The 26,164-nt window shown below is 46.6% G+C and overlaps 1 protein-coding gene and 1 non-coding gene across 2 annotated transcripts; one reads left to right on the top strand and one right to left on the bottom strand.

The window, feature by feature from the left end:
* Positions 1-634: 634 nt before the first annotated feature.
* RBP2 (retinol binding protein 2) lies at positions 635-25,940 on the top strand. The gene is made up of 4 exons (XM_047754758.1): positions 635-735; positions 14,716-14,894; positions 24,043-24,144; positions 25,691-25,940. Exons 1-4 carry the CDS (start codon positions 663-665, stop codon positions 25,739-25,741), a joined length of 405 nt encoding a protein of 134 aa, XP_047610714.1. The 5' UTR covers positions 635-662; the 3' UTR covers positions 25,742-25,940.
* Positions 20,051-20,181, bottom strand: LOC125114435 (small nucleolar RNA SNORA33). The gene has a single exon (XR_007131795.1). It is a non-coding gene; the product is annotated as a small nucleolar RNA SNORA33 (small nucleolar RNA).
* Positions 25,941-26,164: the final 224 nt, after the last annotated feature.

Raw genomic sequence — 26,164 nt, 5'->3', positions numbered from 1 at the left:
GAACTTTGGAGCCAGACAAGCCTGGATGTGAATCCCAGCTTGGCCACCAAACAGTTATTATTAGGCATGTGGTTTCATCTCCTTTTTAATGTATGAAATGGAGATGGTTAAACATAACACAGAGCTCTTATAAGAAAACAAGATGAAAGGTGTCTGCTGCTCTGCACAGAGTAGGGTAGAGTCCCACAAGCATTAGTTCCCATCTTCTTGGCTTCACCAGTCAGGCCAGAAGTGATGGCCACATAGCTGACAGACTCCAGGTTTGAAGCCTTGGAGCAGGGAGACTAGAGTTCTTGAGGGGTGAACACTGGGTGTTTATTTTCCTCAAGTGGTGGACAGAGCATTCTGTGTGAGGCCGGGGGCTCTGTGAAAGGCCAGGCAACCAAAAATGAGTTGTTCTGAGGCCCTGAGTAGGGTGGAGGTCACCTGGACACCTGTACCTGGCCATGCCACGTTTTGAGTGTGAATTGATCATGATCCTGCTGAGCTTTGCAAAGGAAAGAAAAGCTCCTTTGGGTTGTGCTTGTGACCTTTGAGCTCATTATTATTGAAGCCATAAACCTGGTCCACTGGACTATAAAAGTAGCTCATTCTGACATGCTCTCCCTGCAGCCTGCTCCTTGCCATCCAGCACACACCCACCGTAACCAGAGGCCACCACCATGACGAGGGACCAGAATGGAACCTGGGAGATGGAGAGTAATGACAACTTTGAAGGCTACATGAAGGCCCTGGGTAAGGGTGGGAGGGTGTGATGCCAGAGGTGGGGGAAGGGGAGGGAGGGTAACTTCAGAAGGACTGTGGTCTGGCCCTCCTGACAGAGCCACTGGGGGGTTCCCCAGTCCTGTGTGCAACCTCACAACTCGCTTATCAGCTGTGTAATATCAGGCAAGTCGCACCAATTTTCTGAGGCTCAGATTCCTCTTTGGCATGTTGGGAGCAATAATAAGTGAGGTTATATCTAGGCTGTATTTGGAAGAATATCTGGAACACAAAGATTTGCTGAATGGAGGATACACACATACACACACGTGCCCATGCACACACACATACATATGCAAGGAAAGCCACACTCAAGAGGAAAATGCAGTAGCTCACCTGCCTTCTGATGGCCATCTCTAAGATGACTGGTTGGACCTGATATTATGCACAAATAACCCTTTTGTTAGTCTTGTAGTGGGGAAGCAGAAAAGGAGTGGCTGTCAGCCTAGAGAAAATCAGGTCCACAGAAAGCTAGGAAAGGCTGTCATCAGATAAATCAAACAACTCACTGCTTACTTGACTTCTGAACCAGGCTCCAAGCCAGGGGCTCCAACCATATGTGTCCTAGGGCTGGCATGTGTGGTGCTGGCAGAAAACACAGCAAACCAGAGGAACTGAGCCCACAGAGAGAAGCTCACTTTGCAGGGCAGCTATGATGGGTCAGGCCCTGGACAAAGAGCTTGGGCTGCTTGTCCTTATTTCATTCTATGACAGTGCCCCATCACCTTGTCTAGCTTTAGATCTCTCCACATCAGGAGTTCCGGCTGGGACCTCCCAGCCCAAAGCATGAGAAAAGCTGCAGGTGGGATCAGAGGCCTGATAATTTGGATGTGGTGACAGGAAGTCTTATAAGGAATAGGAATCACGGGAGCTCCTGTCGTGGCTCAGTTGTTAACGAAACCAACTAAGATCTATGAGGGCACAGGTTCGATTCCCGGCCTCGCTCAGTAGGTCAAGGATCCAGCTTTGCCATGAACTGTGGTGTAAGTCACAGATGTGGCTCCGATCTCGCGTCGCTATGGCTGTGGTGCAGGCTGGCAGCTGTAGCTCTGATTCGACCCCTAGCCTAGAAACCTCCCTATGCTGCAGATGCGGCCCTAAAAAGCAAAATTTAAAAAAAGAATAGGAATCATGGGAATTCCCTGGTGGCTCAGCAGGTTAAGGGTCCAGTGATGTAACTACTGTGGTTCAAGTTTGATCCCTGGCCCAGGAATTTCCTCATGCTGCAGGCATGGTCAAAAAAAAAAAAAAAAAAATCAGTGAAAAAGAATGGGAATCATGGGGTTTGTTTATTTTCCTTCTAGCCTGATGACACTTGCACCACGTCAATGAACATGAGAGCTCATGTGACATGTTTAGAGAGATTGGAACTTTCTTCACATACTTTAGACATGTTTCTAGCACTGAATAGCTTTGTTTCTTCCTGGCTGCAGAATTTTACCAACACACTTGAGAGAGGAGGGAAGAGGCAAAAACCCTCCTACCAGAGCCCTAATCCTGGGCTTGGGTTGCCCCTGCTTTTAATACCTTGGGTGAGGATAGAGGTGGAATCCTGCTTCTCTATGTGAGTAAACGCTCTGGAGCTGAGCTCAGAACTAGAATTCTGAACAAGATCGTACAGAGGAGGAAGCCAAACCAGAGGGCCAGCTGAGGCTTTCTCTCTTACCCTGACCAATCTTTTTAACCTTTCTGAACCAGTCTCCTCATCTGCCAAATAGAGATAATCACACCAGCCTTACCTGTTTCTCCAGATGATGTTGGATGTGGCTGTTGTTTGGAATGATTGAAAGTACTTTAATAAGAGCTATTTGGTGACTTTAAGTTTTCAGCTGTAAACTGAACAAACCCCAACTCAGGGAGTATAATCAATCAGAAAGTAATTTTGTGTCTTTCGCTGCTTATTCTTAAATAATAAAAAGTCCTATGGTGACTTTCATTACAAAATCAAGTCTCAGTTTAGTTTTCAGCTGGATAGGGTGGGCCATGGGAGCCCCTCTTTTGGGCTTAGGGCGAGAGGCAAGCATTCCCATTACCATCCTCTCTCCACTCTGGGGATGCTGGGATGCAGGGCACACTGTCAGCTCTCTCCAAAAATCCTCCTTCTAAAAACAGCCCTCCTTTGGACTCTTTCACACCAACTTATAGCTTCCTTATGTGGGAGGGGCGTGTGGGTCATGGATGTGATGTTGGATGTCTCTATCTAGGAGGTTTTGGAGGGAATGTGTCAGATACCTCTTGTCTCAGAGCTTCAGCACAACTTCCAGTGGAATGCCATTTGACATTGACTTCATGCTAAGGAGCAAGCAGGTTGACTTCTCTGTCCCAGTCTCGGCAGTGTAGAGGGACAGGCTTCCACTTTTCTGATGAAGAGTACGACTGTAGGTGGTGGTGCTAGCTGAACCTGGGGCGTGGATATGTTTGGCGCCTCACTTTCCCCGGCTGCAGCTAGCCTAGAGTGTCCCAGGCCCCCAGCAACTTGCCCCAGCTTGAATCCATGATGCTCTGTGCAGAAATGCCTCAACCAGAATCACCTTCTCCCCATGGAGATGGGACACCTGATCCCTCTCCTCTGCTCAGGGGACACAAGTGTGGCACAGGTTTCAAGGGCTCAGCAGGAAGCAGCTGGGTGGGGCTGTCCCCCCAAATCTGCTACTATTTCCTGTACATCTATCCTGTAAGACAGGGTTTGCTTTTCCCCTGTAAGACAGGGGGAGCATGCCTTCCTTACCCTTTTGAACAGCGTGAAGCTCTTTGGCATTTGGGAAGCATATATTTGGAGATCTTCACAAATCCCCACATACAGAAATATCATTAAGTACAACTCCATTCCCTGCCAAGAGACATCACTTTCTTAGACGTTGGTCCCTGGCACCAGGGAGTTGGCTTTCTCTGTGGGCCTGGTGGCTTGTTCCATAGGAAGGAGATACTCCTGTTGAAATGTGGGTCTGGGCAGCAAACTGGCTTTATTCCCAGCTGACGACTCGCTCCACACCCAGCGTCCCCACATGACTCTGCTGCCAGCCTCAGCCATGACACGTCATGGCAACCTTTGGGTTTACCCCAAATTATCAAAATCATTAGCTCTGCATAGAGTGTGTGCCAAGGGTCAATGATACCTCCTCTCCTGCCTTCCAAGACCTGATGTTACTTAAAGCCCCAGGCTCTTTCTTGACAGTGAAGAAGGTGGCTGGTGAGATCCTCTACCGGGAGGAAACTGTCATGTCTTGAGGTCCTCCTTCAGGTGGGATCAGGGGGTCAGGGAGTGGAGGAGCAGTCTTTAGTTTAACAGACAGCCCAAGGAGAGCAAATCTCAAAGCGAGTTTCCTGCACTCTGACAGAACGCCGGGAAGAATCCCATTCACTCTGCTCCAGAGGGAGGGCAGCACTGCACATGTGTGGGGAATCATTCAACTTCTCTATCAAAGCCTGTGGAAGCCAGGGATAGTGCCATCTGAGGCAGCCCAGGCCCTGTCTCTGTTCTCAAGATATAGCTGGTAGTACAGACCATCAAGATATAGCTATGCACAAGGGAGTTCCTTGGTAGTCTAGTGGTTAGGAGTTGGCGCTTTCACCGCTGCTGCCTGGGTTCAATTCCTGGTCTGGGAATTCAATTCCCAAGTTGTTGTACTCTGTGGCAAATTATATATATAAGGTGTATAAATTACATTCCTGTTTTCTATTACAATGTGACAAATCATCACCAAAACATTGTGGCTTGATTTTATTATACAGTGAGATTATTTTTGTCTCTCACAGTTATGGAAGCTGACTGGGTTCTCCAAGGGGTCTCTTGCTAGGTTCTCATTCCACTGCAGTAAGACAGTGGCTGGGGCCAGAGCCATGTCAAAGTCTGTCTCCTTCCTGGTACCAGCCAGCCATTGAGACCTCAGCCAGGGATGTGGATACCTATGTGTGGTGTCCCACGTGGCCCGGGTTTCCTCCCAGCACGCTGGCTGTGTCCAAAGAGAGAGGAGGCAGCAGCTGAGAGACCTTTTATGACCCAGACTCAAAAATCGCACGGTATAACTTCTGCTCTATTCTTTCATTTGAAGTAGCCATGCACCCACCCACATTCAAGGGGAAGGTGTATAGACCCCACCTCTCAAATTGTCAAAATCACAGTGCAAGAACAGCATGTAGAATGAGACATAGTGTTGCATCCATTTAAGAAAGTATAGTCTGTTGCAGATGGGACAGAGGGTGATGGGCCTGAAAGGGCTATAGTGACAATAGAACAATAGTAACTGGAAGTGTGTGCACTGGGTGGTGATCCCTCTGCTGTCTATACAGATGTCAAATTATGATGCTGTACACCTGAAGTTGACATAATTTTTTAAGAAGTGTGTGTGGTGGTGGTGGAGGGAGCTACAATAAATGGGTCACGGGAGTCTTCCTGAGTCCTTCTAGGTGGGTTTTTTAAAAATTATTCCAGTATAGTTGATTTACAATGTTGTACTAGTTTTTGCTATAGAGCAAAGTGATTCACTTATCAGTTTTATATATATGTATATTCCAACTAGGAATCCATGGGGTTGCGGGTTCAATCCCTGGCCTTGCTCAGTGGGTTAAGGATCTGGCGTTGCCATGAGCTGTGGTGTAGGTCACATCTACAGCTCTGATCTGGTGTTGCTGTGGTGTCTGGCTGTTGCTGTGCTGGTCTGGTGTCCGGCATCTACAGCTCTGATTAGACCCCTAGCCTGGGAACCTCCACATGCCAGACAAAAGAGCCAAAAAGACAAAAAGACAAAAAAGAAAGAAAGAGGGAGGCCGATTAAAGGCTGCTGAGTTTTTCAGGCAAGAAATGATGGTGGCTTCAGGTAGGGCAATGTCCAGGATTCAGTGTCTATTTGGAGGTAAAGCCGACAGGGCTTGCAGATGACTGTGAAGCCAGAGGAAATGGAAGAAAGGAAGATGATTCCCTGGGCTTAGACCTGAATAGCTGGGAACATGGTGACCCCATGGGATGACATGTGGAAGATATGGAGAGGGGTGAGTTTGGACAGGGATGGGGCTGGGCTGGGGGGAATGCATTAAGAATTCTGATTTTCAGAGTTCCCCTGTGGCTCAGCAGGTTAAGGATCTGGCCTTGTCACTGCTGCAGCTCAGGCTGCTGCTGTGGCACAGGTTCAATCCCTGGTCGAGGAACTTCTGCATGTTGTAGTCGTGGCCAAAAAGAAAAAAGTCTCATTTGCATGTTTTGATATCAGATGCCCATTACACTGCCAAGTGGAATATTAAAACTGGCATTTTGATATAAGATCTATAGCTCAGGGTAGAGTCAGGGGAAAAGGGAAAGGAATGCTTGCCATTTTAAGGAGTGAGGAATCTGAAGGCCAGAGGAGTAGACGAATTTTCCTGGAGTCACTTGTATCTGGAAAATGGTGTTGCTAAGACAGAAATTCAGTCTGCCTGCTTCTAAACCCCAAGCATTTGTCACAGCACAATTCCAGGTGCGAGTGCTAAGTGTGGAGCTAGGAGAAGAAGCTTTATTCTGAGCAAGGTTCATCAGGATGGGGACCTCCAGAGTAGGCAGGCAGGCCCCTCGGAAACATTGCAAGAGAGTAACTGGGAGGCCCTGGGGAGGAATGAATGAATGAATACATGAATGTCTGATGACCCAAGAAGGAGTTAATTTCACATTTGGATTCTCGCTGGTGGTGACAAATCATTGGAGTTATAGACTTACCAAAGTCTTTACTTGAACTGGGTGGCATCTGGTTGGACTTTCAAAGAGGAACCATGCCGTGGGTGGGAAAAGCCCAGGTGAAGATGAATTTGGTCCCTTCCTATAGATCTCCCTTCTTGTGCTGCCGGCACTGCCTCCCTGCCCTCCTTCCCAATGGTAAGGACTAGACTATGGGTGGGGAGGTGAAAAGAGCAAGGTGAGCAGGGAGGCACCTCAGGGTCTCCAGCCTGCCTCTGCTAACTAGAGAGAGTCGTGAATATATTTGGAGGTCTCCATGTGGGTGAGGGAGGAGGAAGCAGGCGGAGGGGGCAAGTCCAATTTCTCTCACAATGGACTATCTGGAGGAGGAAATGGCATGGAAAAATGAAGAAGATTGCTCTCCCCCTCTGCTTCTCACAATTGCCTGAGTGCTGATGATTTGTGAATGAAGGAGTCCAGGTTGGAAGCCCATGGAAGCTGCACTTGGAACGGGTCTCAGATTTCGTCTGATGAATACGTGTGCATCTCTGCTCTTTAATTTACAAAGCGTGCCTGCCCTTTTAGCCTACAACTTTAGCTTTTTCCACAAGCACATTACAGAGCATTTTAATGTTGAGTAGCATACTCATATTTCAACTTTATGGCTTGCATTGTTCAAAATGCAGTTATGAAAAGTATGCTTTAATAAAGTCACTTCAGTGTTGTTTTTTTTTTTTCTTCTGCAGCAGCTACAAGCCATATATATTATTCAGAAATAGCTTGCCTTTGGACCTTTTCCTCTGAGATAGAAATTCATTTCACCTGGCTATAAATCAGGCTCAGAGATACCTTTAATCCAGAAAAGCAGATCAAACATATTTGATAACCCTGGTGTTAAAATACTATATCAGGAAAATAATTTTCCCTGCAAAGTACAAAGAGGAAGTGTTTCTGTAATCTGTGTGTGTTGGCCGATGTATTCTACAGCTGCAGTTAAACCTTTCCTTTTGATTAGAAATATCACAAATCCAGCAACAGAATGTTTGGCGCCCTTCCCTGGGGTGGAGCAGAGGTGACATGATTAACTAGCCTGTTCACATGGTAAAGGGTAGCCAAGAGGCCAAGCCATTTTTCAATCCGAAGAAGAAGCGATGCTTGATTCGATTTGCATAGAGCCTGTAATAAAATTCCCCAGCTCTGGTCGGAAGATTGACTAGGGGTGGTGTTTCCAGGACAAACCAGTTCTCTCGGCAATAAGACATTTTTAGCGGCGATCTACCTCTCTAAGCAACCAGGGACAAGCAATAATTTCCGTTAGGGGAGTCTTAGTTGTGAATGATAAACAGAATGCATTTGTAGGCAACTATCAGGAGCACCGTCCTAGCTGGTTTGCTCTGAACTGGCCCCTTAACTTCTCTGGGGTTTGATTTCCACATCTGTGGAGTGTTTCTCTCTGAAGGCCACTTGAATTTAGAGTTGTTGATTTCTCTGTAATTCTTAGAGCAGTTGACCCTTCAGCTACAGAGGGGAGGGGGACTGGGGCAGAGAGGATGTTAGGGGCGCCCATCTTCCATGCAGTCAAAACTCTGCATGTGATTTATAGTTGGCCCTCTGTATATATGTGATTTCTCCATATCCATGGTTCTGCATCTTTGGATTTAACTAACTGCAGATGGTCTAGTAGTGTAATTAATTTAGGAAAAACAATCTACAAATAGGTGCAGCGCAGGTTAAACCTGTGTCACTCAAGAGTCAACTGTGGTTTCACCTGGCGCCCTCCCCTCTCTTTCATCTGCTAAACACATGACGTGTGGTTTCCTTTCTTCATCTCCTCTTTGTGGCTCCAGTGTGGTTCAGCGCAGCCTGGACCTCACTCAGCACAGAGGGATAGAGCAGGAATTAAAGTTGTTTCTACCCTTTGGGCAAACAATAGAGTGGGGAAATGGGTCCGTGTGGAGAAAGGTGGCCAGGTTGGATTAAACGCCTGTGTGAAAGGTCAGGGCTACATAGGTGAGGAGGTGGATCGGCCACTGTTCTGACTATTCCCCCAGAGTTCAGGATGCTTGGGCTGCATGGAGTGGCAAATGGCTGTGGAGATGCCTAAATATGACCTGAACATCTTACCCGAGACTGAATGCAAACCTGGCCTCTGTTTGATCAGAACAGAAAAGGCCAAGAAGTAGCGGCTGCTGATGTGTGTCAAGAACCCACCAGCTCTTTGGCACTGTGAAAAGCATGTAACCACCATTTTTTTTTTTTTTTTTTTTTTAGGGCTGCACCCATGGCATATGGAAGTTCCCAGACTAGGGATCAAATCAGAGCTACAGCTGCTGGCCAACACCACAGCCACAGCAACCCAGATCTCCGACCCACTGATCGAGGCCAGGGATCAAACCCACATCCCCGTGGGTACTAGTCATATGCGTTTCCTCTGTGCCACAACTGGAACTCCTGTAACCACCATTTTAACTGAACTTTGACATGAACAACTCTATGAAATAGCTTTCTTTCCCCGTTTTACAGTGAGAAACTGAGGCTCAGAAAGGAAAAGTGACTTTTTTGAGTCATATAGCTGGGAAATCAGGAAATAGGATTTCTGCCCAGAACTGACCCTCGCTCATATATACCAGGGGCTCTAGACTTTGGCATGGCATAATACCACTTGAAAGTCTTGTAAAAAAAAACCCAAGAAGGGCCCAACCTCCTGTGGGTCCTGGGTGGATCCCAGAATTTATGCTTCTAGGAGGTTCCCGCATGCTGTGATGCTGTGGCCCAGGGGCCTCACTTTGAGAACCACTGTCCTAGACCACGGTGCTCACATTAACCAAGTCATAAGTGGCTCTTGAGCTCCTACTATGTGCCCAGCCCTGGGTCTGATTCTATGGGGACACAGAGCCAAGAGACAACATTATCCTTGTCCTGGTAGAGGTGAGACTTTAGAAAAAAGAACAATGAACCCCATGAAGAAGTCAAAGGAAAATGCCAGGTAATGCCTCCTAGAGGATAAAACCACATGGCCTGGAAAGCAGGGTAGGAAGGAGGCAAGAAAGGGCAGATCGTGCTGGAGAAGGCAAGGCTGGGGCTGAGAGGAGAGGGATGGGAATTCGGGGAGCAGAGGCACAAGAAGTCCCTACGAAAATGCAAAGGACTCCAAGGAAACCAGCTTGTAACATCAGGGGCTTGATTATGATAATGCCAGCAGCTACCATTTATGGGGCCATTATCATAAGCCACCAGCCACTGGGCAGAGCTTTTCATAAATACCCTCAGATTTAATCCTCAAAATAGCCGGATGCTGTTAATAATAGCTGCACTTACATCCACTGCTCTCTGCTGCCTTCCCACCTGGACCTTAGTGGCCAGTGATACGACTGAGGTTAGATACACACCTGGCTTGTTAGGCTGTGTTTCTGGGGCAGGAGGAGAGAAACATTAATTGGAATGTGACATGTTTGCTTCTGCCTGGCACAATCACGCGTTTCTACTGACTGAAATGTGGAAGACATTCTTCTGCGATTTTTAGCAATTTTTTTTTGTCTTTTTTGCTATTTCTTGGGCCGCTCCTGCGGCATATGGAGGTTCCCAGGCTAGGGGTCCAATCGGAGCTGTAGCCACCGGCCTACGCCAGAGCCACAGCAACTCGGGATCCGAGCCGCGTCTGCAACCTACACCACAGCTCACGGCAACGCCGGATCATTAACCCACTGAGCAAGGGCAGGGACCGAACCCGCAACCTCATGGTTCCTAGTCGGATTCGTTAACCACTGCGCCATGACGGGAACTCCCCAATTTTTAGCAATTTTAAGGAAGGATTCATTTTTGGGTCAGAAATACTTGATCACTTGGTCCTGTCTAGTCTTCTCCTTTCCAAATAGGCCAGCAGTTGTCTTAAAGGGAGAAAAATTAAACAGGGGATATTTCCATAATTTCAGGGCCCAGGTGATGGAGAGAAATGCCCCAGAAGGGATTTTTTTTTGGCCCTTCCTGCATTATGTTCTGCGGAGTGCCTGGCTGGTTGGAGGTCCCATCATGAAGGGTTCTATGGCCACATAGGACCGGGAGGGTCTGCATCCTATATCCTGCTATTGGAGTGACAAAGCATCTTTCCCAGATTAAAAGCTCTGTGAAGTTCTTCCATCCAGAAACCAGCCAGCTTGTCTTGGTTTGAATTCCTGATTTCTCAGACTTAGTTGATCATGAGTCTCCCTGCTTAAAAATTTTCTGACCACCAGTCTTTTATGCGCTGAGCTCAGGGCAAACACAGTGGAGCAGCCTGGGTTCTGTGAATCCTGGCCGAGACGCCTAGGAGTGTTGACAGCACAGAGGGCAGCAGAGGGCCTGCAGGCTGTGTGGCTTGAATGTGCCTGGGTACCCATCCATAAGCCTTGAAGCTGAAGCCATCAGAGAATGTCTAGGGTTGGAGGGTGTGATCCAGCTCTGGATTCTTGTAGAGCCCTAGACCTATTAAATAATTGCTGTCTGCCAGAGGCAGTACCCACAAGCCCTGGGGAACATAAGCTTCCCCAAACAGGGAAGGCTCATCCAACTGAATCCAGAAGTCCCCAAAGCTCCAGGGGAAATGTAGAGTCTTGGGCAGTCATTGGAATTACACAAACTGGGGTGGTCTGACATGATGAGATGAGCCAGCTAGGAGCTTGTGGAGCACAGTACTGGCCCTGGAGACCGGCTATCCTGGTTCAATTACCACCTCCATTGCTTCCTCACCATATAAACCAGGGCAAGTGCCACAGCTTCTATGAGCTAGGCTCTATACTGGCAAAATCGAGATAGTATAGTACTCATCTCTTGTGTTCACTGGGAGAAGGAAATGAGTGAAGTTTCCCAATGAAGGTTCTACCACGGGGCACCCCGTTCCAAGGCATGTTTTAACTATCAGCCCAGATATTATCAAGGGTCCACACAGCGTGGCCTCCCCAGAGTCACTTTATCTAAAAATTAGCTCCTCTGTTTCCCCCATAAAATTCTTTCTTTGACTTCCCTGGCACTACCTTGGTTACCCAAGCTCAAAAACCACTTTTTTTTGCCTGCCAACTTGACCACACCATTATTGAATCCTTGAGATTGCTTTTTCAGACATATAACTTTAGGCAGGTCACTAACCTCTCTGGGCCTCCCTGTCATTGCCTATGACATGAGGAGTAGATGCTTAAACAGTGGCTTTCAAATTTCTTAAACTATTGAAGTCTTTCTCCAAGTAGCCTCCTATATGGAAATCTAAGATCTAAAACCACCCAGAGGGCGTTTCCATTATAGCTCAGTGATAATGAACCTGTCTAATATTCATGAGGATGCAGGTTTGATTCCTGGCTTCACTCAGTGAGTTAAGGATCCATCATTGCCATGAGCTGTGGCATAGGTTGCAGACGTGGCTCAGATCCCATATTGCTGTGGCTGTGGCTGGCAATCTGAGAATTTCCATATGCCATGGGTATGGCCCCCAAAAGACTAAATAAATAAAAATAAAAACACCCAGAGATTCTGGGTCTGAGATAAGGCCCAGAAATCTGTACATTTTACATCTACCCAGGTGATCCTGATGGGCAGCCAGCTTTGGGACCCATTAGTGAATTCTTAGAGGTGACAGGTTCTCAACCAATAGTCCTGAACAATAGTTGAACAGGGCACTGACATTCATGCATTGACTCAGGCCAACTTGAATTTATTTCTCTTTTCAACTCAGATACAGGTATGTGATCCCTTTACCTTCTGGGCTGCCTGATATGACTTGAAATTATTTCCTTATAAACTGACTTTATATAATTTAGGATTCAAAAGGCCAGCCAAGGTCCTTCCTGGATTCTGCTGTGGTCCAAGCATCCAGCTTGGGCCTCTTCTTGGTCTTTTGTGAGGAAGAAAGTGATAGTGACCAAGGAGGGATTCAGAAGGAAGAGGGTCAGAAAGGAAATGGAGAAAGAAACTGAGGAAAGTTGATGCTTGGCTACCAGTGGAGGGGTGGGGATACAACCATCAAAGATGTTCATTCTCTAAATGGACAGGGGCTCCATGCACTGTTGGTAACTCCTGGTCTCACTCATGGGCACCATAGCATTCACCCCACTGCACAGCTCTCAGTGTGAAGTTTAATCACCTACGCATCAGGGATGGGCCTGGAATCCCAGAGAAATAGCACTCAGTGAATCTGAACTCTTCTTACTCTTTTTTTAATTTATTTATTTATCTAGTCTTTTTGCCTTTTCCAGGGCAGCTCCTGTGGCATATGGAGGTTCCCAGGCTAGGGGTCTAATCAGAGCTGTAGCCGCCAGCCTACACCAGAGCCACAGCAACGCAGGATCCAAGCCGCATCTGCGACCTATACCACAGCTCATGGCAACGCCGGATCCTTAACCCCCTGAACAAGGCCAGGGATCGAACCTGCAACCTCATGGTTCCTAGTCGGATTTGTTAACCACTGAGCCATAACAGGAACTCCTTCTTACTCTTTTTAAAAAAAAAATTTTTTTAATTCTTATTTTAATTTTTTTTTTGCTTTTTTTTAGGGTCGCACCTGTGGCATATGGAGGTTCCCTGGCTAGGGGTCAAAAAGGGTCCTTGGGATCTGAGCCGCATCTGTGACCTACACCATAGCTCATGGCAATGCCAGACCCTTACCCCAGTGAGTGAGGCCAGGGATGGAACCCACATCCTCATGCATGCTAGTCGGGTTCGTAATCTGCTGAGCCACAGTGGGAACGCCTTGTCTTACTCTTGAGATCATTCTTACCTTGGGTTATGATAGGATCAATCCCAGTGTTTTTGAAACCTTCCAGGTGGACTTTAAAAAAAAAAAAATTAGAGATTTAGAGGAACATCCAAAGCTATCTAGAGAATTCATAGGCACAAAGGAAATCAAATGTCAAATATTTTTTGGCTAGAAACCAAAAACCTGAATGTATTTGTAGCAAGGGTAGAAATTTAGTGGTTTCAGAATTATCCTCTGTTTCAATATCTGTTCCACAGGACAGTGACATGTTCAATTGGGTGACATTTTATGTACAACCAGAGGTTAGCAGGAGGTGGACCAAGAACCTAGATTCTTACTGTAAAATTTAAAGCTAAGAAAATGAAACCCTCTGGTGAAGAACATCCTCCCTTTGCTGAGAGTCTCTAAGAAATGAATATGGTTTCCTTTAAAATATCAAGGCAGGGAGTTCCTGTTGTGGCTCAGTGGGTTAAGAACCCGACCAGTAGCCATGAGGAAGCAGGTTCAACCCCTGGCCTTGCTCAGTGGATTAAGGATCTGGTGTTGCTGTGGCTGTGGTGTAGGCTGGCAGCTAAAGCTCTGATTCAAACCCTAGCCTGAATTTCATATGCTGCAGGTACGGTCATAAAAAAGAAAAATAAATAAATAAACTATCAAGGCGAAGAAGAAATGCAAATAGAGTAAATGCCGCAAAAACTTGACAATTGTTGAATCTGGGCGATGGGTGTGCCAGCTTCCCTGAACTTGTTCCTCTACTTTGGTTAGTTTGAAGTTTTTCATAATAAAAATGCAAACAGTTGTTCATCTTTTCCTTCAAAATGACAAAGGAAATGTCTGAGCAAGAGTTTATTAATTGTCTGAAATATGCCTAAGCTATGCTGGTGGCCATGACTGAGGCAGAAGAGCCTCCCTCCCCCCCACCCCCACCCCCATCTGCTGTGAAAATGGAAGTTTCTATGCATCCTTCCCTGCTGTGGACATGAACAAAAGTTCCATCTTTAACCATGATCTGATTATTTTTAAACAATCTTTTTCATTTTAAGCCATGAAGTCTTCTGTTCAGCATCTTAGGAGGAAACCAATATGCCAAATAGATAGAAGAGAGGAAGTTCCCTTGTGGCGCAGTGGGTTAAGGATCTGGTGTTGCCACTGCAGCTGTGGTACAGACCAGCACAGGTTTGATCTCTGGCCTGGGAACTTCCACATGCCATGGGTGCAGCTAAAAATAAATAAATAAATAAAATAAGGGAGCTGCGGTGGGAGAGGGGTGTGAGCATGTATGTGTGTGCATGTGTATACATGTGCATGTGTGCACAAGTGCACACACACACGGGGAGTTGCATCTCAGGGGTGAACCTGGCCTGCTACCTTCCCATCCCATCCAAGGTGCCCAGAGACCCTGGGTTTCCCAACAGTTGACTGAGACGCCCAAACTGGCTGTGTGCAAGACAGCCCTCGTATCCCACTTAAGTGAAGAAACATGGCCTGCTGAGAGCTGTGCCTCTGGTCCTGAATGCTTGGCCTCGTTAAAGAAATGAATGAGTCCAGCTGAGCACATCATAACCTCCACGACTCCCTTTGCCAACAGATATTGATTTTGCCACCCGCAAGATCGCTGTGCGTCTGACTCAGACGAAGATCATTGAGCAAGACGGCGATAAGTTCAAGACAAAAACCAACAGCACGTTCCGAAACTATGACTTGGATTTCACAGTCGGGGTGGAGTTTGATGAGTACACAAAGGGCCTGGACAACCGGAATGTTAAGGTACCAACTGAGCTGGGGGTTTGACTCCTATTCTCAACAAAATGTGACAGAAACGACCTGGGAACCGTCAGGAGAGGGTGACCAGAATGGACTTAATGATGCTGGCAATAAGCAAGGATCAAAAGTTTAGTGGGAAGAGGCAGGCTGGCTTCTGCACAAAGCTTGTAAGCCAAGAAGGGATTAAAGGATGCTGACACCCCCAGGATCTGGGGTAGGAGGCTGACTCATTGATCTGGGCCTGGCAGGCAGAGTGAAGAGGGCCTGGTGGAATTGTAGGGTAGGATGATGATGGTGCCAGCTGGATCGCCCAGCTCCATTGTGGGGGCAGCCCTCCTGAGCAGCAGCCAAGCATTGCCTCAGAGGACTAAAGCCTCATGTTGCTAGAATTCTTTCTCTTTTCAGGAGCTGCTAAAAATCCATATGTTCTTATACATGAAATATCTTACTTTAAGATGATCCCAACTGGAGTTCCCATTGTGGCTCAGCAGTTAACGAACCTAACATTCATGAGGACATAGGTTCAATCCCTGGCCTCGCTCAGTAGGTTAAGGATCCAGCATTGCCGTGAGCCGAGGTGTAGGTCACAGATGCATCTTGGATCCTGTGTTGCTGTGCCTATGGCTGTGGCAGGTGGCTGTAGCTCCAGTTGGACCCCTAGCCTGGGAATGTCCATATGCAGCAGGTGTGGCCCTAAAAAGACAGAAAAAAAAAAAAAAGATCCCAACTGATTTCATTTATTTATTTATTTTATTTTATATTATTTTATTTATCCCGCAGCAACCCAGGATCTGAGTCATGTCTGGGACCTACACCACAGCTCATGGCAATGCCGGATCCTTAACCCAATGAGTGAGTCCAGGGGTCAAACCCGCAACCTCATGGTTCCTAGTCGGATTTGTTAACCACTGAGCCATGGCAGGAACTCCTGATTTCGTTTTTTTAGAAAAATGCAATGTACATGACACATTAAAAAAAAAAAAATCAGTAGACTAAATGAAGTCAGGCTTTCTCCAACCCTAGTATGTCAGAAAAATCCCTGGCAAGCTTGTGGCTTCAGTCTCAGCCTCATGTTAAGGCACAGGACATAAAAGAGAAAATCCTTCCAGTATCACAGGCCAGATTTCGAGCTGCTTAAACTGTTTGGATCTAGGGAAGCCCCTAGAGCAAGCAGATAACACTGAGTGCAGAGTGGAGAGTAATCTCCAAGCCCAGGAACTGGAGTCTGCAGAAGAGTCAGACCCTCACCCAGAGGAGCCCTTTGTGAATAAAGCAGAGAATGGCAGCTGCTGGGAGCTGTGGGGCTGTGGCGGGTGGTGGGGAAGGCAAGCTGACAGCAGGTCCCCCTCCATGTGGTTGGTATCACAGCCTGGTGACTATTTGTCCCATTATCCACACTTACCCTCGGTGCAAATGCCTTTGGTCTACCGAATCGAATTACACGTGGTCAATCCCTACTAAGAGGAATGGGGAGAAATCCTATCTCAGCTGTATTTAGGGATTCCTGCATCCCAATCTTAGGATCATACAAGAACCCTGGGATTGCACAGTTCAGCACAAGCCCATGCAGTCTATATTAGAGTGGGCAGCTTGACCCTACTCCCTCTGTGCCAACACAGCCGCCAGAGCCTCTGCCCTCACTCCCAAGCTGAGGAGTGCTGGGCTCCTGTGCCCAGGTATCCGTGCTCTCATCCCCCTTGGAGTGCCACGAGGAAGCAGGACCCCCACCCTGCCCTCCCCTCTCCCCATCTCCCAGAGTCCCACTCTTCTCTGATGCTTCCAGGAGCTCTTTTGAAGTCTGAGGTCTCAGAGTTCCTGTTGTGGCTCAGCAGATTATGAACCCAATTAGTATTCATGAGGGATGCCGGTTTGATCCCTGGCCCCACTCGGTGGGTTAAGAGTCCAGCATTGCCAAGAGTTGTGGTGTAGGTCACAGACGTGGCTTGGATCTGGCACTGTTGTCACTGTGGTGCAGGCTAGCGGCTGCAGCTCTGATTTGACCCCTAGCCTGGGAATTTCCATATGCCGTGGGTGTGGCCATAAAAGAAAAAAAGAAAGAAAAGGGAAAAAAAAGTGGGAAATGGCAAGTGTTTTGGCACTGCTTCTGTCAGAGCAGTCTTGGCAGGTGACCCTAAGCTCTGAGCTCTGGAACAGCCCCTTGTGGAATCCTGCCCCCAGGGTTGAGGGATGCCCTTGGCTTTTCTGAACCAAGTGGCTGCCAGGCCAATTCATAGGATACCAGAACCTTTAGGAAAATTGGTGTCTGAAGGTTTGCATCCCTCTGCTATTCAAACCAAATCAGTTCAAAATGATTCATTTCCCCCTGGCTTCTCAGTTTGGGGTGTGGGCTGTTGAAAAGCAGGCCTGTCCTCTCTGACTCATTCTTTTATCACCTTTGATGGTAGAGCGCTTACTTTTGCTGAAATAAATCATGTCCTTTCAGCCCTTTCTGACCCTGAAAGAATTCCATCTTTTAACACCTCTGCCTCTCCCCCTTCCCTCTGAGTCCCATCCTTTTTCTAGGATCAGCTCTTAGCCCTGCAGAGAGAGGTAATCTCCTTTTCTCACTTGTGGTCTCTGCTTGGCTTGCAGCCAAAAGCTTCGTGCACGCACATACACGAGACTGGCGGGGGCCGAGCAGTACCAGCCAGAGTTTGGTCAGCCTCCAATAAAGAGCTCTTCCCAAGAGAATCAGAACTCAGAGCATGTGCCCTGGTACCACCTGCTTCCTGTAGCTTGACTGGAACCCTTTAGCTAGAGAGGGACGGCAGGGAGTAGGAGAGTCAGCTCAGCAGGTTGGGGCTGAAGAACGGATACTGTGAAACTTAAGGAAAAGAGTTAACATAAAAGAAAACAGAGACATTTGTCTTAAGTAAAGGTGGGAACTGGGGGACTCAAGGTCTCAGGGACCAAGAGTACCACCTCAAGAAACCACATTGCTTTTATTGTGCTCTTGAGGATGACGTCAAGTGAGGAGGGGGTTGTAGGTGCAGGATATAGGGTTTTTTGAGTTATTTAAAAAGTCATATAGCTGGCTGCTGATTAAGCTTTTATTCTGACCTTTAGACATTTAACAATCATTAGCATTTGAGGAAGCTTGGCATCAGCTATCTATGCATAGCATTCTAGAGAATCACCATTGTGCTTCTGCATGCATGCCTATCTGCAGCAACCGGCAGCCTAGGTTTGCACCTTGGTCCTCCTTGCTAACGCATATCCTGCTAACGACCCCTCATAAACCCCTTGGGGCCATGAGGCTCATCTTCCTCTTATTCTTTAGAGAACATATCATGCTTGTGCAAATGGCGTGCCTATCTGCACAGGTCCAGCGTGCCTAGACCAACACATTATGTCCTCATTCAGTGGACTCTATGAATAACTTATGCTTTTAGGTCTTCGTGCTTATGCTTAAGTCATTTACCAGCACTGTGACTGTTTTTCAAGCAGGAAGATGAGGTAAAGTAAAGCAGGACACGATGAAGTTTTCAGCAAAGATGCTAAGAAAATATTGTAGAAACATATCTCGGGACAAGGGTCTATCTCTGATTAATGTCTGGGGTCCACACTTGGTGGTACACCCGAGTGCACACACAAATTGTGTCTATAGGCCTGTGGGCATTTGGCATGTGTGTGCAGTGCTCCTCTGCTCACTGTCCTTGCATTCTCCAGGACTCCACTTCTCAACTCTTTGGTCACCCCCATGCGCCCCCCTGAAAATCTCCCCATTCAGGAGAGGGGTGGGGCTGAGGTTGCAGCAGAGGCCTTGTGGGGGCCCAGTTCCGTGCCATCTCAGAGCAGGATTGATGAAATGACATTGATCATGGGGTTGACTCTTCTCTGGAGGGCTCAGGGACCGCCTTCTTCCTTTCTGCAGGGCATATATATTCCTAACTTCCTACCCTGATTGATTTCTCAGAGGATTTAAAAAGCCCTATCAAAAATACCCAAGCTACCCAAAGTGAAATTAAAAAGAAGTAATTGATGCTCATGCCAGAGAATAGCATACGGCCATAAAAAGGAATCAGTACTGATACGTACTTCAACCTGGATGAACTTGGAAAACAATATGCTGAGTGAAAGAAGCTAGACACAAAAGGCCACATACTGCATCCTTTACACAAAATGTCCTGAATGGGCAAATCCATAGAGGCAGAAAGTGGTTGTCATGGGTAGTGACTGCTGATAGGTATGAAGTTTCTTTGGGGGGTGATAAAAACGTTCTGGGTTTAATTCGTGATGAAGGTCTTATAACCTCGTGCATATACTAACAATGATTGAATCATGTGCTATAAAAGGCTGAATTTTATCATATGAGAATTAAATTTCTGTGTAAAAAAAATAATGGTAGGGAAAAGCAGATCTCAAGATGGCAGTTAGAGCCATGATGTGGGGAGAAGTGACCAAGCCCAGGGGAAATGGCTTCACCTCCCAGGAGGGGTTGTCAGAGGGGAAGGTGGGCGTGGCAGGAGGCGGGACGAACTCTTACAGGGAGGACAGTGTGCTGCAGAGGTTTAGACATGTTATTAGTGTCCTTCACTGCTCTTAACTGAATTTATTACTTTCCTTTAAAAAAGATCTCATTTGAGAGTGATCCAAATATACAGAAAAGTTTCAATACTGTAACAAAGAACATCTGTGCTGTCTTCACCAAGAGTGACCTATTGTTAACATTTTGCCTCATTTGCTTTTTCATTTGTCCCTATTCTCTTTGGTATATACATACTTTTTTTCTGAACAATCTGATCGGTTACCCCTAAATAATTCAGTGTGTATCTCCTATGAATTAGGACATTTTCTTATATAGCCATAGTGTAGTTATCATCTATAATTTTTTTTTTTTTGGTCTTTTTAAGGCCGCACCCATGGTATATGGAGGTTCCCAAGCTAGGGGTTCAATCGGAGCTGTGGCTGCTGACCTGTACCACAGCCACAGCAATGCTTGATCTGAGCCACATCTGCGACCTACACCACAGCTCACAGCAACGCCTGATCCTTAACCCACTGAGCGAGGCCAGGGATTGAACCCGCAACCTCATGGTTCCTAGTCAGATTCGTTTCTGCTGCACCACGATGGGAACTCCATCAACCTCTATAAATTTAACATTGACACAGTAAAGGGCTATTGTGGTAGGGTTTTTTTGCTTGTTTGTTTTCTTTTTTCTTGCAGCAATTTTCAGAGACCTTAATGACTTCAATGTCTTTTAAGGCTCATAACATGGCTTTCCTATTGGCAGCTTTTTCTAAATTCCAGCAGAAACATGTCCTGGTAAGCAGATTCATTGGCTGGCTATAAAGGGCTCTTTTTAATGGTGTTGACTTTGGACACTGTGACGGGGAAATAGCAGTGGGAGGCTAACTTCCTTCTTTAATTCCCTGAAAGTGCGTCCTTTTCATCTTCACAGAATGCTCTCCCTCTTCAACCTGGCTAGAATCAGTGATTTTCCTCTCTTATACCCATCTCCTCAACCTCAAAATCTTTTAAGGCAATCGAACCTCCTTCTAAAGTCTCCTCTGATAACACAGATAGTGGATACCAACTAAAATCAAATCGAATGGTGGCGTTTTCGTTCATGTAACCATTGTCTACTCTCTTTTGAATGTCTGTTTCACGTAGGAGTAAGGCTATAGAGTGTTATAGGTATTACCATGATTCATTAGTAATCAACCTTCTTTAGGGTCAGAAGAACTTTTTATTTTATTTTTATTTTTATTTTTTCTTTTTCTAGGGCCACACCTGCAGCATATGGAGGTTCCCAGGCTAGGGGTCCAATCAAAGCTGTAGCTGCCAGCCTATACTCCAGCCACAGCTACACAGGATACAAGCCACGTCTGCATCTTACACCACAGCTCACGGCCATGCTGGATCCTTAACCCACTGAGCGAGGCCAGGGATCGAACCAGCAACCATATCATTCCTAGTCAGATTCGTTAACTGATGAGCCATGATGGGAACTCCTAGAATAACTTTTAATCTTGCTGCCAAACATGGCTTATTGGAAGAAAAATATTAGGACTGGCCCCCAGGCACCAATCTTTCTCTCCTTCATCCTTCCACAAATTTGTTAATTCCCTACTACATGCAAGGCCTGGGTCTGGAGCTATTGATAAACAGTGAATCAGACCCCCTTTCTGCTCTCAAACATCGCACAGCCTCTTGAGGAAACAGACAAGTAGATGGACAATTACCATCTAGTTTCCACATTGACCAACCAGTGTGTACCCCTGCGATACCAAAGACAGGCTGACTGAGACGTTGTCAAGAACTGTCATCAGAAAAAAAGGTATACACCTGCTCATTCATTTCCCCCATGTGGACTTACCTCAAGATTCTGCTTCCACAAAATCATTCAATCACAGCCTGTCAGGGACCCTCTGCATGCTAGTGACTGTGCAGAATCTGGGGTTGCAGAAATGAACAGCTGCCATGGCCTCTTTTTTCTTTTGGCCGCCCCATGGTTTGTAAAAATTCCCGGGCCAGGGATCGAACCTGTCCCACAGCAGTGACCCAAGCCACTGTAGTGACAATGCCAGATCTTTAACTTGATGTGCCATAAGGGAACTCCCTGTTGTGGCCTCTTCTTTCACTGAGCTTGTTGTCTACTGGGGGAGATGGACATTCACTCAGTCAACATGCATTAGGTGTCCTTGATACATAGGACAATATGGGCTGGCGTATTGGAAGACACAGTTCTTGCCCAAATAGAAGTGAGTCCTTTCTTGTCTATTTAGGAGGAAATCTCTGGAATGTTCCAGACAACATCTCTCTTCCAGAGGAGCAAGAGAACAACCTATTAAGTTTCTCTAAGGCATTAAAAAATGTGAGGCTTAGGATGGCCCTAAAGAAGGAGAAGACATACTTTCTTTAGCAGCTAGGTGGAATTTTATTGTTAAATTAATTTGGGGAATATTAGTATAAGTGAAAGTGAAATTTCGGAGTTCGTGCTGTGGCTCAGCCGTTAACGAACCCGACTAGCATCCATGAGGACACGGGTTCGATCCCTGGCCTCTCAGTGGGTTAAGGATCTGGTGTTGCCCTGAGCTGTGGTGTAGGTTGCAGACACCGCTCGGATCCCGCGTTGCTGCTGTTGTGGCTGTGGCGTAGGCTGGCCACTACAGCTCTGATTAGACCCCTAGCCTGGGAACCTCCATATGCTGCAAGTATGGCCCTAAAAAGACAAAAAATACACACACACACACACACACACACACACACACAAAGTGAAATTTCCTTCCTATCCCGGCCCTCAGCCCCTCAGTCCCACTCTCCCCCTGGCCCAGGACCATCACTATTACAGTTCTTTTGCCTCCTTAAAGAGATTGTGTATATACACATGCCCGCATCCCTACTCCCCACTTCTTTCATGCACACGACCCTGCTCCTTGCTTTTTTCACTGAAACTACACATTATGGAGACTGCTGTTCACTGTGAGCATAGAACTGCCTCCTCCTTTCAAGGGCTTCAGCACAGGGATGAACCACACTGTATTTAACCAGCCGCCCACTGACGGAATTTATGAGGCTTCCAAGCCTTTGCTGTAACAACACTGCAATGGGCTGAGGAGTGAAATAAGGAGGAATAAAATTGTGTATAAAATGTATAATATGGTCAAGGTCAAATATTATTTTAGAAATAGGTAGACTTAACAATCTGTAGGAAACAGATTTCTACCAAAAAACATATCCGAAGGTGCAAGGGCAGTGAATTAAAAAAAACAAACCCATAGGTCTGTTTATCACCAACTGGGTTTGCAAGATAGGAAAATAAACATCCGGTCCTTAGCATAATATTGCTCATGGAGGTGTAATATGGTTTGCATGTACTTGAAAGAAAACCAGCTCGTATCAGGGTCATCCCCAAGGAAGGACAGCACCAACACCCCAGCACTGCCTGGATGGGAATGATACCATTACCTCATGTGCAAGCCTACTTTGGTCACAGAGGGGGGTGGCCTTGGAGGACCATTTAGGGATAGTACACATTGTCCCTAGGCAGGTACTAAGAGAGGTAAATGAGGGGACAGGAGGAGTTGGAGTGGGGTATAAAGTTTATAAATATATCAATTTAAGATGGGTTGGAGTCTCTTGTGGCTTCTCCAACCTGCTGGTCCACTCAGCCTGATTGTCCAGCACAATCTCTGCATCTCTGCTGCCTCCCCGTGTGCTACTAACCGGTCAGCACTGCTGCCTGGAGGAAACCATGACCAGGAGAAGGTCCGCCTCCTGGTTCTGAACAAGGCTGGCTTTGGAGCCATTGGCACAGCGCCCTGCTAACTAGGTAGCTTCCCTGCCTTTATTATTGCCCTACAGTGGGCAGCGCTCACTATGTGTTTCCTGTAAGGAGAATTCCCAGAAGTAAACTTTCTAGGTCAGAGTATACACAATGTTATATTTTGAAAGGTAATGTAAAATTGCCCTGCAAAAATATTTATACTGATTCATACACGCGGCAGCTGTGTATGAGACCCCGTGCTTCTGTGCACTCCCCCCGCCCCATTCAGTGTGTTATCAGACTCTTTGATCTTTGATTATCAGATGAATTGTATCTGAAAAACAAACAGCCTAATTTGCATTTCTCTTATGAGTGAGCTTGAATATCTTATGTTTAAAAGCCATCTGCTAGGGTTTGTTTTTTTTGTTTGTTTGTTTGTTTTCTGGTAAGCTATTGGTTTGGTGTCCTATGTAGAATCTCCTAATAGGTTAGTTTTTCTTTCTTATTGATTTACAGGAGCCCCTTGTGTATAAGGAAGTCAGGCCTTTGTCTGATACATGTTACAATTATTTTTCCTAAATTGTTACTCCTCTATTGACTGTGAGGTGTTTTTCCCTTCCAGAAATTTTACATTGTGACATAGTTAAATTCATCATCTTTTCCCCCACTCATTTGGAATACTGTCTTTACCATATGGTAAAATGGGAGACTAGAAGTTTTACAAAGAGAATAGAAGCAGCTGCTATAAGCTGGTCTGGCTGGAATGAAGGGTGTATGTGGAAATGAGTCTGGGGGGATCTTGGCATGGCTATGGCTGAGGGTTCAGCTTTGGGGGCAAGCAGGAGCCGGGAGTGGCTGCAGGAACTGCAGCTCTTGGTTTGTATGTGTTCGGTCCCCATCAAGACCATACATTCAATTTGCTTGGAAACCTGTCATTGCAGACACTGATCATCTGGGAAGGTGATGTCCTCGTCTGCGTTCAGAAGGGGGAAAAGGAGAACCGAGGCTGGAAGCAGTGGGTCGAGGGGGACAAGCTGTACCTGGTAAGTCCCAGGGTCCACCCAGTTCCTGTCCGCTGTGCATATACCAACTGCGGGTTCACCCAGCCGGGCGCTTTGACAAGAAAAATAGCCCTGCCCTCCTCGCCTAAGCGCCAGCCAAATGCATGTGGTCATATAGTTAGAAAGCCATTCCCATCTGGCTCAGGGGACTCCAGGAGGAAATCTATATGGCCATTTCTGTGAACGGTGGCAATTAAAACGAAAGTCCAAAATGCTGAGTTAGGAAGCCCAGATCCAAGGAGAAATGCAGGGAACCTGTTAAAGACCAGCTGGGGAGAAGTGTGAGGCAGAGTTAAGATGCCCTAGAGGAGGGTAAGACTAGGTCCTCTGAGTAACATGAGCCTGAGAGGAGAGGGGTTGAGGTGGGGGCAGCTGGGCCTGGGGACTGCCTTAGACCACATGCGCTGGCCTCTCATCATCGTAAGGTATGTCCACCTGATTTCAAAATAATTTAGGTTAATTTGGTGCCGGAACAGAGCATTTGGAACCATTGCTGATATCCTTAAATAAATTATTTCTGTTTAGTTAGATTCATTTTTCACTCTTCAATCTTTACGATAATTGATGTGTCCAGCATTCACATAGTGAAAAATCTCTCACTCCTGGATGTAGTCACTCATTGGCTAAATGAATAGCTCATTCCACGAATGGCTCTTTGTTCATTCATTCATTCAATCATTCACCTGTGGAGTCAGTGGCTCCAGTGTTAGTGTTCAGGTCACAGGGTGCCCTTCAGAGCCAGCCTTGCCTCACCTGAGATCTTCATTTTCAGAGTCAATGTCAACTGGTGATAAATGGGAGGCATTCACCATGTTTTCCATCAATGGTTTTCCCTACCAGCTCTGGTTTGGATCATGGATTTTTTTAAATTGCAGTATAAACCCCAACTGCTCCTGTGGCTAAGACAATGGATTCATTGTCAACTGCAGGGATTTCTGGGGTTGTCCCCATATTCATGTTTTTGTCTCCTCCCTAAAGTGTCACGAGGTGCTGATAAGGTCTGCAGGCTCCCTCTGTCTGGATGGAAGGCAGCATCTTGTCTGCCGAGGCAAGCCCAGGGGGAGCCCTTCTGCAGCCCACACCCTGTCGTTGCCTTTGCTGCCACCAACCATGTTCTAGTCACTAGAAGCTCGAAAATCCACAGGGTGGAGAGACAGCTTACCAGGCCCTTGCCTTCCTCATGCTCCCCACCAGACCCTTCCTTTCTTCGTGGCTTCACTGCCTTTTATAAATTAAGCGATGTTGCTTTAATCACGAGAGTAGGAGAAATCCCGCCCAAGAGGGTAATTTCTTTGCATTTTTCATTTTTATAGTTGTTCAAGCTCAACTCAAGTGTCCAAATCGAATTACTGCTACCTGCAGGGCATGCCAGCTGATTGGGTCTCTGAGATGCTCTTTGTCCAGAATGACTAAGCGTCTTCTTTATTCCAGCTCCCCTCCCTCCCAACTCACAGATACCAAGAGGGCTGGGGATGGGCAGAAGGAGGGCCTGGCTGGTTAGTCACTCACCTGCTTTCTGATGTTGTAGGAGCTGAGATGCGGTGACCAGGTGTGCCGTCAAGTGTTCAAGAAGAAGTGATGGCCAGAGGGGGCGCCTAAGGAGCATGTGCTCTACAGTATCCAGGAAGAGTTTTCTGCTGGCTTTGGGAGAACAGCCACAGGGACTCTCCCACTCCTGACAGCCCAATGGGACATCTAGATGGGTTTTAAACAGAATGAGTATGTAACAGTGACAGGCATAATCTCCCGTCCTTGAAAGCTGGCATTAAATGAAAAACCAAAACCACTCCTCTGCTTTGAAACCCTTTCATCTATCTCCTTTTATTTCTAGAACTGTCAGCTTTATCCACAAGCAGAAGAGCTGATTGCTTGCATGGTGGTTTCCTGTATGGCTTTTGTTGTTTATTTTTTAGTTTAGCTTAGTTTGTTTGTTGTTAGTTATTTCGTCTAGGGGGTTGTTTTACCTGGAAACATTCTCCGGCCAACACAGCAGCCCCTACTA

This window comes from Phacochoerus africanus, chromosome 1, assembly GCF_016906955.1.
Source record: "Phacochoerus africanus isolate WHEZ1 chromosome 1, ROS_Pafr_v1, whole genome shotgun sequence".
NCBI lineage: Eukaryota > Metazoa > Chordata > Mammalia > Artiodactyla > Suidae > Phacochoerus > Phacochoerus africanus.
Note: the sequence above shows the minus strand (reverse complement) of the source record. Positions and strands in the feature narration are given on the sequence as shown.

What these genes read in the sequence shown, in the direction of transcription:
- RBP2 (XM_047754758.1), top strand. Translation starts at nt 663, where the DNA reads ATGACGAGGGACCAGAATGGAACCTGGGAGATGGAGAGTAATGACAAC. An exon ending in AGGCTACATGAAGGCCCTGG is followed by an intron (nt 736 to 14,715) that starts GTAAGGGTGGGA and finishes CTTTGCCAACAG; the next exon opens with ATATTGATTTTGCCACCCGC. An exon ending in AGGGGGACAAGCTGTACCTG is followed by an intron (nt 24,145 to 25,690) that starts GTAAGTCCCAGG and finishes CTGATGTTGTAG; the next exon opens with GAGCTGAGATGCGGTGACCA.